This window comes from Ambystoma mexicanum, chromosome 6q, assembly GCF_040938575.1.
Source record: "Ambystoma mexicanum isolate Mex_15411 chromosome 6q, UKY_AmexF1_1, whole genome shotgun sequence".
In the NCBI taxonomy this organism is placed as follows: Eukaryota; Metazoa; Chordata; class Amphibia; order Caudata; family Ambystomatidae; genus Ambystoma; species Ambystoma mexicanum.
The window spans coordinates 91,488,287-91,501,030 of NC_090937.1; the positions used below are offsets into that span (position 1 = coordinate 91,488,287).

Below are 12,744 nucleotides of genomic sequence, written 5' to 3' on the forward strand. Positions count from 1 at the left end.
TTTGAAACCTTCCAGCCAACACCGTGTGTACTAAATATACTACAAAGGCTTTCAAATGCATTCTGGGCATATCAGGTCTACCCATTGTACAGTTAGTCTTCCTGCGGGGGCATGCATGCATGCATGTGTGATTTCTTTTTGTGTCGTTGCTGTGATATTTTACCGACTGTGCCAACTTTCTCCACACAAATGAGAGTTTGTGTTGCCAAGAGTGAAGTCTCCTATTGCTCTCTATGAATAATTGTGAGATTTGATGGAAACTGCTTCTCTGGCTGGCAGAAGGCTTTTAGATATCCGTCTCATGTACATCTTCAGGGTCTTGCAACTGCCCATTCCAAGGGTGCTTATTTTTTGTTGTTGTGCTTGCCAGTTTCATTTGGAGTGCTGGAGGGTGGTTAACGGGTATTTGCCCTCATTAGGACCCTGGCGTTAAGGGGTTAACGGCGCCGCAAAAGGTGTCGGCGCTGTTAAACCCTTAACGCCTTACTACGAGGTCCCTATGCGGGAACCGACCTTAACGGCTGGTCTAGACCAGCCGTTAAAGTCGGGGCCCGCAAAGGGACTCTCGAGGTAAGTACGGTACCACAATTTGCGATACCGTACTTACCGCCTTCCCCATTCCCATTATGCCCTATGAGGCAAAAATGGGAATGGGGAAGGGCCATGGTGGCATGGGGAATTACCGCCCCGCCAACCTTGGAATGGGGTGGTAATTCCCCATTCCGCCATGGCGGACTCCGGAATCGACCATGGTGCTAATAGCACCATGGTTTTCCGCCAGAGTCCTAATGAGGGCCATTGTCATGGGAGACAAAAGACAGCATGAGCAGAGGCAAATAACCTTGGCTAACACCCACTTCGCTCTAACACACACAAGAGGAACAAATGTAATTTTAAAAAGGCATTCTTTCCCATAGTTGGGAATTGAAAAAAAATTAATATTGGTTGTGGGCCCTTGCACTTCACCATGACTGAACCTAGGCCGCCGTTTAGCATCCCCATTTCTTCCTCCCTGTCCATCTTATGAACCCTGTCCACAGCCATAGAGGTCCGGCTCTTGCTTGTTCATTTCCTCATGCACCAGAACATCTTCCATCGGCTCAATGAGGAAATATGTGATTATGTTTTCTCTAGGACAACTGATATGCTGTCATGAGGGCAATTGCACTTCCATCTATGGGGCAGCGCTGCTAGACATGAGGAAGACAGGCAATTGTTGGCACATCATTTCTCAAAGAGCTCTTTGCGCATGTCACTTGGCTGTTCAAAGTCATTAAACCATCTCAGTTTGCAGTATTCGCAACCATGTGTACACGTTTGTGCCCTGTTCCCATAACAAACGTTATTTGTGTACAAGATATCATTCACAAAGTGAGAAAATGTCATTTTATTTGCTGAATGAACTCATCTAAGGATTTGATATGTGTTTTTCAATAGGAATACACCAGATGAGTTTGTTCTGGTTCTGAACTAATGGCATCTATTTTTGTGTCAAAGGCATGAATATGTCAACAAGTACGTTGACTACATCTTCAATACATCAGTGGCTGGAGTGTTCGAGGAATTCAAAAGGGGATATTACAAAGTTTGCACCTTAAGGCTCATCAAGTTTTTCCAGCCTGTGGAGCTTTGTGAGGTCATGAGAGGCACCACAGATTATGAATGGAGCAAACTGGAGCAGGTGGGAAAAGACGCCTTATTCAAAACATTGTTTTGTCTGTTCTTATTGTTGTGCAGTTGTTTACGGTAAACCTTTCTGCTTTGATTTCTTTCTGAAGAATGCACTATACTGGGGAGCATATCACTCATCGCATCTTGCCATTAAAATGTTTTGGAAGGTATTCCATGAGCTATCCTCACAAGAAAAAAAAGACTTTCTATGTGAGTATTCACATTTTATTTCCCTCTGGAATTCTCTGGCTAATTGCTTATAGAACATTAGAACATTCTAGAGCTTATATCAAACCAGAGAGCAGTACAATCCAGTTAGGCATTTAGTATCACCAACACACAATTCATCACTGAAATACATTACATGCAGAATTTTTCATGCTTACATACTCATTGTGGATATCCAAAATAATGGACAGGGTTGTACTACTCAATCAGTTATTTGTTGTCTATACATCAATCTTTTACTAAACGTACAAATGAGATGTTAAATTACAAAGAAAATGTATAATACAATTAAATTTGGACATGCAAGCGTTGGCCACGCAATGGGCACTGCATCCATTTTAAGACAAAACTCATGGATGAGGACATCAGGGTTTGTACTCGACATGCCAATAAAACTGCTGGACATGCCCCTGGATTGCATGCATCTTTTTGTAGTAAAGACAGATGAATCCTTGCACACATTTTAAACCTCTAAAGCAGCCACTAAATCATAAGTGTTAGTAGTTCTAAAGCCTTCTCCATATGTCCTACATCATCCACTTTCTCGAGAGGCTTCAGACCGTATACCTCTTTCCTGCAAGGCCCATTTTGTGGGCATGAAGGGAACTCAGAGGTGCTACACCTTACCAGGCAGGGGTCTGGGAGCTCAGAATAAACAGATTTTAGGTGCCACTGTTCCCTCTTTATTCACCACCCCAAGGCCACTTTCATGTGCCCTTGTCACACTTGACCCAAGAGGGGGGAAGCATTTTGATAAAAGAATGACATTGCTACTTCCAATGCTCGGGCATTACAAAAAGTTGCCAGGGGTACTGCCTCTCTTTGGCACTTGCTGCCTTCCCTGCTTTTACTTTATGTGACATTATACCATTTTCCCACAGCATTCGTTGCCCTGGGATGACATCCTGACTAGATACTGCGTCCGTATGCACGGACATCCATAGCACATAGGCGTAGACCACTTTACCGTACTGCGGTGAGTTGTACTCTTCTTTCTTGACCATTCCCTTTACTTCTCTTAATTGCACCTGACCTCTGCACTTACCCCGCCTGCCTTCTTTGAACTTGGATACAACCACTCCTTGATGGCTTCACGATCAGTCTAACTACTTCCACTTAATATTCTGAACATCATTTCCCGGGTGTACTTACCTAGATTCACACGTTCTGAATGTGTTAGTGTTGTTTTACTCTATTTCAACCCCCTTTGGTTCTCTTTTCGCCAGATTGGGCTATGGGTTTCTTCGAGAATTACTAGCACAAGGTTGGCCATCTTAATAAAACTGGACCTTCTTTTCTCTGGACCTTGGCTTAATTGCTCTGCTCTTTACCACCGTCTGAGCATCCTGATATTTATATTGCTGCAATACCGACCTACTGACATTGAATTGTACATTGTTTTCTTTCTGTCGCCTTGAATTGTTAAAAATAGTCCAATTAGGCCCTTCTGAAGAAGAGGGATTCCTCGAAACGCGTCGGCCACTACACAATTGGACATCGCTTTTTGCATCATTTGTTGCTTCTTTGCATTTTAGTATGTTAAATGTTAACCATTATTCTTTTTAATTGGAAGTGCCTCTGGGCACATTTTCTCTATGCCAAATAAATTGCTATTTTCAATCTATACAACATTGTTATGCCTATATGTTTGAACGCCCTTTGTGGCATCTGTAATTAGTGTGCAGGGGACGGGAGGGTCCCAAATTTGGGTCCTCTTTCCTTTCTCTGTACTGCCTCTCTTTATTCAGGAAACAACTAACCATCCTCCACCACAGAGTTTACCTTCACCAGACCCATTACTGTTTGGTGAAATGTGTTCACTTTTGGGGAAAACAACCTTAGTGCTGTTCCCGGTGGTGGAAGGGGGGAAAGGGTGGTATGCCCCATATTGCCTGGTCCTCAAAAAGTATGGGGGTGTGTGTCCCATCTTTGACTTGAAGCTCCTGAATAGATTTCTCAGGAGGGAGTAATTCAAGATAGTGATGCTTTCTCTGATCATCAGTCCGTAGAATTTCATGACTGGCTGGTGTCACTGGACCTTCAGGATATTGTTTTCCCTCTGCCCATCAATTCCAATGCACAGCTGTGTTTTAGGATAGGTGGCACACATTACTAATTCTATGTACTACATTTCAACTAAACATCCACCCTGATGGTCTTCACCAAACTGATCTCGGTTGTTGCAGCTTAAATCAGGAGAGAGAAAGTTCACGTCTTCCCTTGCCTGGACAATTGGCTCATTAGAGCACACTCTCTGGAGCAGGTGGCCTCACATCTTCACCACATATGCCAACTGCTGCACAGTCTGGGATTCTCCCTAAATTTCAAGAAGTCGCAGATGACACCTTCCCAAAAGCTTCAGTTCATCGGATTAGTCCTGTATACTCGCTCCGGAAAGGATTTTCCACTCAAGGACAATGTTCAAACCATCTCCCATTGGATCAAAAGGTTCCAAAAAAGCAACTTTCTGTTAGGCTGAACCTTCAATTTGGTATTGTAAATGGTTATTTGGCCATTATCTCAGTTTTCAAAAGGACACCAGAGCAAGGGTCCTATTTTGCTATCTCTACTGTGGTTCATTTTTTGAGAGGGTTAGTTAATATGTTTCCACTAAAGTGGTGCCAGCTTGGGACCTCAATTTAAATCTCACATTTGCAACAGTGTTGCCATTGGAGCAATTCCAATCTTGTTACTTGAGGCTTTTGACTTTTAAAGAAATCTTCCTGGTAGCTATAACTTAAACCAGAAGAGGGAATGAGCTGCAGGCACTGCCGGTCAAACCACCCGATTTAGTGTTCTCGAGGGAGAAGCTTATGGTTAGGGTACGGCTGAAGCTTCCTCGCAAAACGTTAGTTTTCACCTGAATCAAAAAATCAATATTCAGTTTTGTGTCCATCTCCTCACCCTTCCAAGGATGAGGAGAGGTTCCATCGGTATGATCAAAGGAGGTGCTGAGCTAATATGTGACTGAGTCCTAGCACTATACATAAAATGACCAGTTATTTGTGGATGTTGCGGGAGCCAGGCAAGGTTGGGCAGTCTTCAAACAAGCCATTTCACAATGTGTAATTCTTTGTATTGCAGAGTGCTACAAGTTAGCTGGAAAAGACATGCCTTCAGGTCGAAGCGCACACTCCACAGGGGTGTGGTGGCCGCTTCACCCCTACAAAGAGGGGTACCGGCCCTAAACATCCTTGCTCTCTTTCCTCATCTGTGTTTGTTCTACTTCTATGGCAGTGTATCTAAGATGATGAATCTGTGGGAGGACACAATCCATTAGAATAACAAATTACACCTGTTAATGTTCATTCTGTGGATTCTCCTCCCACAGATTCTTCATCACCCTCCCAGCCTATCCCACATACAAATACCTTCAGAGATAATTCCGGAGTAAAGCGCAACATATTCTTTTCTTGAATCAAATTCCCACTTCTGCTGGGCATGGGGTTTATATATTTATTTTTCCATTTATAAAGCCTACTACACCCAGAGGCACCAAGGCACTGTTACAGTACCAGTTACACACAAGAAATGTCAAAACAGGAGATGAATGCGCTTAGGAAGTCCCAAGCGAAGTTATGCGAACAGCCACGTTTTCAGTGCCCTCCTGAACGCCCAATACGATTGTTCAGCTCTCTAGGCGGGCAGGAGTCTGTTCCATTTGCTGCAAAGGTGGGAAAGCTTGCACCTCCAGCTTTAGTTCGTTTGAATTTCGGCTTGACAAGTCTGTGCATATATGCCGATCTCAGGGGCCTGTCGAATGGGCTCTGGTGATTTTCTGTGACAGGTATGGTGGAGCTGAGTTGTTGAGTTATTTATGTGTAGTAAATGGGGTCTTAAATATGATTTGTTCTCAAATCAGTAGCCAGTGAGCATCCCTTCTTGCGGACGAGATGTGTTCACGTTTTGGAATATTAAGAGCAGCTCGGATGGCGTTATTCTGGATCACCTGTATCTTATGGATGTTGTGCGACTAGGTGCCAGTAAATAGGGTGTTGCAATAGTCTAGCCTTGGCCCGATAATAGCTCAGGCAATGGTAAGGCAACTGTCCTGAGAAAGGAATGATCTGGATGCATTAATCAGGTTTTCATGTATGCGGCAGATGAGGCAATGGCATTCACGTGCACGTGAGTGAGAGAGTAGCGTCAAAGTAGACTCCCAGAGTCTTCACTCAAGAGGATACCGTGATCTGAATGCCATCAATATTGAAAGATGCATATTGGGCATTGAGCTTCTTGATCATCGCCAAGGGGCCTTACCAGAAGGATCTCTTTTCATCATTCAGACAGAGGCTGTGAGGGGCCATCCAAACCTGGATCGTCATGTAGGCCTTGTTTAGAGAGTGAGTGTCTTCAAGGTAGTTGGCAGACGAGGGGAGGAGGATTTGGGTGTCGTCGACCTAGTTGGCGTAAGATATGGCGATGGAGTCTAATAGGTCAAATAAGGGTTTGGGGAATATATTGTAGAGGATCAGGGATCCACAGGACCCTTGAGGCACGCCACATGGTTTAGGTGCTAGGGTGGCACTGGCATTCTCATCAAACATTCTAATAAATCTGCCCTATAGGAAGTATGCATCCCATGTAGTAGCTTCAGGTGAGAGGTTGTGCGCAGTGGTGAGAGGGTGGCACAGGATTTGATGGTTGACCAGGTCGAATGCTGCCGAGAGATGAAGGAGGCAGAGGAGGGCAGGTTTTCCCTCGTCTCTGATCTTCGAGCTGATTCTTCAGGTCGTGCAGGGCAGATTCTGTACCATGGCCTGGTCGAAAGCCCAACTAGCGTGTTCCCAGGATGTGGTTGACCTCCAGGAATTGTTGAATTTGGATGTATGCCGCTCTGTCCAAGATTTTCTGTAGAAACGGGACAGTAGTGATCGGCTGTTAGTTGTTGGAGACTGAGGGGTTTAGCGAGGGTTTGTTAATTAGACAGAGTACCAAGGCTTCTTTGAGGCTGGAGGGTACTAGGCCAGAGGAGGGGACCACTGCTTCCGAGCAGTCCATGATGATAGTAGCAGGACAGGTGTTGCCTCTGCACCTTGAAGGTTTCAGCCTCTTTAGGATGGTGGATACTTCTGTCTCCGAGACCTTACTAAAATGAAACACAGGGTCCTGACGGGAGGCATCTACTGTTGGGGTAGTGGCTGGTGGCAGTTGAGGGGTTTTGAGTAAGGATTGTTTGTGGCAGATTTTCTTGTGTAGGGTGCCAATTATGTCCAGCATAGCATATTTAATATTCATGCATCAAGTCTAGTTTCTGGTTATAGTGGGTGGGGGGAAGCCGGGGTTTCTAATTCCCTCAGAATGGTAAAACATCTCTTGCATGTTTGACTTGGCATTAGGAATTTTAGTATTGTAGTATGTGGATACCTGTCCCACTTACTCTACCTCTTCCTCACTGCTCTTGGTCCCATCTTTGACTTTCAAATCTAGATGATGTGCTTTAACATCTTGCACTCCTGATTGCATTGTAATGTGCCCTCTTATTTGACTTTCAAATCGAGCTGCAGTGCTTTAACATCTTGCACTCTTGATTGCATTGTAATTTGCCTTCTTATTTGACTTTCAAATCTAGGTGCTGTGCTTTAACATACTGCTCTCCTGATTGCATTGTAATATGCCCTCTTATTTGACTTTCAAATTTAGGCAATGTGTTTTAATATCCTGCACTCCTGATTGCATTGTAATTTGCCCTGTTATTTGACTTTCAAATCCAGCTGCTGTGCTTTAACATCCTGCACTCCTGATTGCATTGTAATTTGCCCTCATACTTCTTGACTTTCAAATCTAGGCACTGTGCTTTAACATCCTGCACTCCTGATTGCCTTGTAATTTGCCCTCTTATTTGACTTTAAAATCTAGGCACTGTTTTTTTTTTTGTTAGTTGTTTTAGTTGAAATTCCTTTTTCATCATGTTACATTAGTAAATTCTATTCAGATTATTACATAGATTATCAGGGATCATATATCAATTTACAGTTTGGTTTTATTTTCCTGTATTTTAGTTACGCACATTTTTCATTTTTCTAACATGTCCATGCATAGGACCTTAGTTCTATGGAACGTGTAATTACATTATTTATACAAGTTATTGATCTTAGACTATTTGATTTACATGTCAATTTGATTATCTCATGTTGAGTAGATCAATTAAACAACCCGTGTACACTTTCAATTACAATTGAACAAATCACAAATTAACATATAAAATGCATATATAGTCCATTGAAGTTGTGTATGCTACGCTTTCTCATGCAGCCAATGGGATAGATCTTTACAATTAAAACAGCATAAAACAAATACTGTAAAATCAGATGGCACTTTATAAATACACATGTCATTTTACAAGTTTAAAATCGATGAGATAATGTGTTAAAATTATAACCATTAAGATCACATAAAATTGAGATTTTTGAGACATAATATTAAAATGATTATATTGCTAAAAGTTCAATTAATAAAAGTAAAATTTATAAAACATTAGATCAACTGACTGTTGTAAATACTGTTAATAGACCACAGGCTTCCCTGCGGAATTACTTGTGTGCAACGCCTCATTTGGAGTCATGGAATGTTCTCTAATCGGATAATAAGTTAGACTCCCTTTATAATTAACTTAGATCTGATTGATTGGTAATAAATTCAGAGATTTGAGGAATTGGATGGTTGCAATGTTTAGTGAGGTGGCATTTGCATTATGTGTGATAATCCACATTTGCTCTTTAGTTAATGTTGTGATATGTGAAAAATGTTTATGAAAAATAAATATCTCGAGTCTGCAATAGATGAGCATTCAGTCACCAGATGCTCGAAGGTTTCTTGGCATTCTGCTAGTTTGCAGAACCGGCAAGAAGTATCAGGTTTCATTTGCTTATTGAAAATCGCAAATCTAGTTCTAGTTGACCATAAATTGAACCTGATGCTAAGAATTGAGTTAGCGTATGTGACATCTGGAAACTTAGTTAAGTACATCAGTATTTCATACATTGGCTTGAGAGCGAATCTGCCAGTTTTAAAAATCGTATAGTTATTGCGTGATTCCCACGTTAGTCTCCAATCCTACCACCACAACTTTAATTTAGCTTTGTGTGGAGTTTCTAATAGTAATTCATTTGAAATGTCAGCTTCTTTCAAAATTGTTTGGAACCGTACATTCCAGGCATCCAAAGGACCGGATGATGGGGCTTCAAGTAATAATTTTAATGATGGTAACATATTGTGGGTCGAATGGAGACACACAAGACATTTTCTGTATGCAGCGACTATTTGCCATGATACAAACGCAGCTAATGAGATTAGTCCTTATTCGTATCTAATAATTGAGATAGGAATAGACCGGGGAAGCGATAGGATACTAATCAATAGGAAATTTTGTTTGGGCTCCATAAGTGATTATCAGAATCACTTTCTGCTTATAAAAGGTTAGCGCTGGTTGGTAAGAGAACTTGCCGTATTTTCGCTGAAGGGCTTTCCCTTGCGTTGTAAGCAACCTCATTCTAGTTTTCAATTCACTTTTGTATGGTTGGTCGGAGGGGTGTTTGTTAAGATTTACTCTTAAATACTTATAGTGCGTAGTTTGTATAAGTGGAGATTTTGAAAGTGACCATTTAAATGTATATCCCGACCTGGGTAGAGAGGGGTGAAAAACGAATATGTTGGATTTGAAAGTATTTATAGTAAGGTGATTGGCGTCAGCATATGTTCCTAAAGCTGCTAACTTTCTTTGTAACCCAATCAGGGTTTTGTCGAGAATAACTAAATCGTCGGCCTACAAAAGGAATGGAATCGCAGTCGACCCTAGTTTCGGGGGAAAAGATCTAACCAATTCAAATGCAGTGTTTAAGTTATTGATATAAACATTTAATAAAATTGACGCAAAAATGCAACCTTGTTTTTATCCCACGGAAGTTAAAATAGACTTTGATAAAAGACCATCAGCTGTAAGTTTGTTTTTAATAGATGTATTTGAATAAAATTGATGTATAAAATAAATATTATATGGGGACATTTGGCAATCAAAAGTTTTGTCCATAGTATTTCACAGGATATCGAATCAAATGCCTGTTTAAAATCAATTAAGGCAATACAAACTGGCTGTTTAGTTCTAATCGCTTGTCTTTTGATTGCTGATAGTATTAGTAAGTTTAGAACAGTTCCGACTCCTTTTATGAATCCTGATTCGAATTTATCTAAGAGACTATTGTAGACTGCGCATTTAGTAAAGTCACAAAAGATTAATCTGGCAAAAAAAATTCCAAGTACATCTGTAAGGGCTATCGGCCTATAATAATTTTGGTAGCTTCAATCCCCCTTTTTAAAAATGGGGATCACGATTGCTTCTTGCCATGAAGGTGGAATTAGGCCTGTGTAGATTGTTTGTTTGAAGATAATCTCTAGCTTTTAATATTGCGTTGGACAAAGGGTCCGGGCCAGGGGCTTTAGAAGAGCTTAATCTCTTAATCAGGAGAATAGTGTTGAGGGTGTCGAAGGTAATATGGTTTAGTTCGTTGGCGGAGAAGGAAAATGTTGGTATTGATTAGTATGTTTATTGAGCAGTACACTGAAATGCCTGATCCAGTGTTCTTCGTCGATAGAGTTTAATTCTAATGACTGGCTAGCGTTAAAGTCATGATTATTAATTAAACGCCAGATTTGTGAGGCGGAGTTCATCATTATACCCCTTAACATTAGTTCTGAGTCTTCCTGCTTTCTCATTTCTATAATTTGTTTAACTTTGTTTCTATATATTGTTTTTAGTTTTGATCTTTGGACAGCATTAGGAATTAGTGAAAGTGATCTCATCGATTGCTGTAGTTTGTTCTTGAGATTCTCAATAGCTGGAAGGAAATTATATTTATGTTTAAATATTGTACGGGAGGGATCATGCGTATTCTGTATAGTTATGTTTATATAGTCAGTGTAATTGGGATGTGTGCCCAGCTCTTTTCCAGTGTAAGCTTTAGTCAGCTGGTGTAACAATGTTGCTAAATTACCAAGATGCCACCGCAATCGATTACGACTGAAGTTAAATTTAACTGGTTGAGTATAATATTGTGAGGGTTCGGTTTTATGATGTGTCCATTGTGTCTTTAATATCTGATGATCACTAGCTGTGTTCGAAATTACTTTAAAGGATGAGATTTAGTTATTCGCACTACCATAAATGAAAACATAGTCTAATGTAGAGGTAGACAAGCCTCTAGACCATGTGGGAGCTGGCAGCGTATCTTGGGGGTCGAACCATTTTGCATCACAAGTTCTCTTATCTCCATAAGCGAGTTCCAAGTAATTGCACACGATTTATATTGGTTACTGGTTGTTGGAAGACAATTTACATTGAAGTCCCCAGCTATAATAGTGGTGGTGACAAGAATCTAAAATAATTAAATCTAATAATGACTATTTTATTCATTAATTGATCTTCGTCAGAGGACAGAGGATTCCAGGAAATGTTAATAAGTGCCGTTTTTCGGATAGAATGGATGGTGAGAGTTTTTTATGTTAATTTAAATAGCTGAATGCCTGGATCCGGGGACTGCCATTGTTCTAAGTGAATTTGTGCATCACTTCTAGTTGCAATTAAAAGGCCGTCTGTTGGGCGACCTCTAGCAGCTTTTAATGCTGGTATCCAGGTTATTTGATGTTTCGGCCAAATTGGTTCTGAGGTGATCCAAGTTTCCTGTAACATAACAACATCATAGGAATTTAAAAATTTCGCCTTAGCACAGAGCAGATGTGAAAACCCTCTTGTGTTCCACACAGCTAGCGAGCAGCAGTGTGGAGGATTGGAGTTCTGGTGCTACTCTATCGGGAGGTTCTTGGTGGGTTGAGTTCCCTGTGATATCCATGTCCATCTGGATTTCGGTTGAATTGGAGCAGCTGCAGGTTGCGAGTTTAGTTGTTTCTCGCCTCTACATTTACAACATCTTGATTCCACGTGTTTGCTGTCTGGCAGGTATGGCCCGTGGGGTCCTGCTTGATGGTCATCTAATACATTTGTAGGTAATGGTGGTTTACTGGCTTCTGGGAGTAGCCCCTTTTGTTTTAGGATGTTTCTTTTCTGCCATATCAGATTTTTTACGATTTTCGAGGGGATGTTTAGCTCAACTTTGTCAAATTTCATTGGATCAGGGAATTTCAGTGAGTTTCTTCGGATCCAATATGCTCGCAGTCTGAAATAGAGTGTAGAATAGTCAGATGAGTAGATCTTTTAGGATATGGATCCGAGTAGAGGTGTCACGGTATTAGTTTTATGGCGGTACGATAACCTTCTTGCCAAATGACGGTATATCATGGTTATCGCGGTATAGCAGGTGGAGTTAACCAATCTTAGCAAATATTTTCTAAAAGGTCATATATTGTCAGATTTATCATCACAAACAAAACCAGGCACCCAGGGACAGAAGTGGGCTTTTCAACATACTTTCCACTGAAATGCCACCTCTTGCTTCCACCAAACACACGTGTGGAGAGGAGGGGGGGGGGGGCCTGCTGCGACTGGTAATGCAAACTGGATAGCTTTTCTTAAGTGGTCATTTAGGCTTTTAGCTCCCCACTGGCTACTAGTGAAGATGAACATGTTGCCATCTTTATAACCTGCATGCCACAGATCAATGGGTGCTGATGGTAGTATACGCTTGTGTGCATACACACGCACACTCTTTACGTTACAGCCTTTAGTTTACTTGCGGGCCAAAAGGTGTTCAGTAATTACAGCCATCTTACCCTTTGGTATGGCAGCAGGGAATAACCGCAGAGATGAGTGAATTTCGCAGTGTGACTTATTATATGTAAATTCAATGATGGAACCAGGGAAATCCCCCATTGTCATATGTTTAGCAAACATTA

At 41.3% G+C, this 12,744-nt stretch overlaps 1 protein-coding gene across 1 annotated transcript in view; it reads left to right on the forward strand.

Annotated features, from left to right (window-relative positions):
• Positions 1–12,744, forward strand: part of LOC138515798 (probable E3 ubiquitin-protein ligase HERC6) — a 2,700,520-nt gene that overhangs the window by 2,591,176 nt on the left and 96,600 nt on the right. Inside the window, exons 21-22 of the mRNA XM_069630524.1 lie at positions 1,498–1,681; positions 1,779–1,881. Of these exons, the coding sequence (XP_069486625.1) occupies positions 1,498–1,681; positions 1,779–1,881 (287 nt within the window). The remainder of the gene's footprint in view (positions 1–1,497; positions 1,682–1,778; positions 1,882–12,744) is intronic.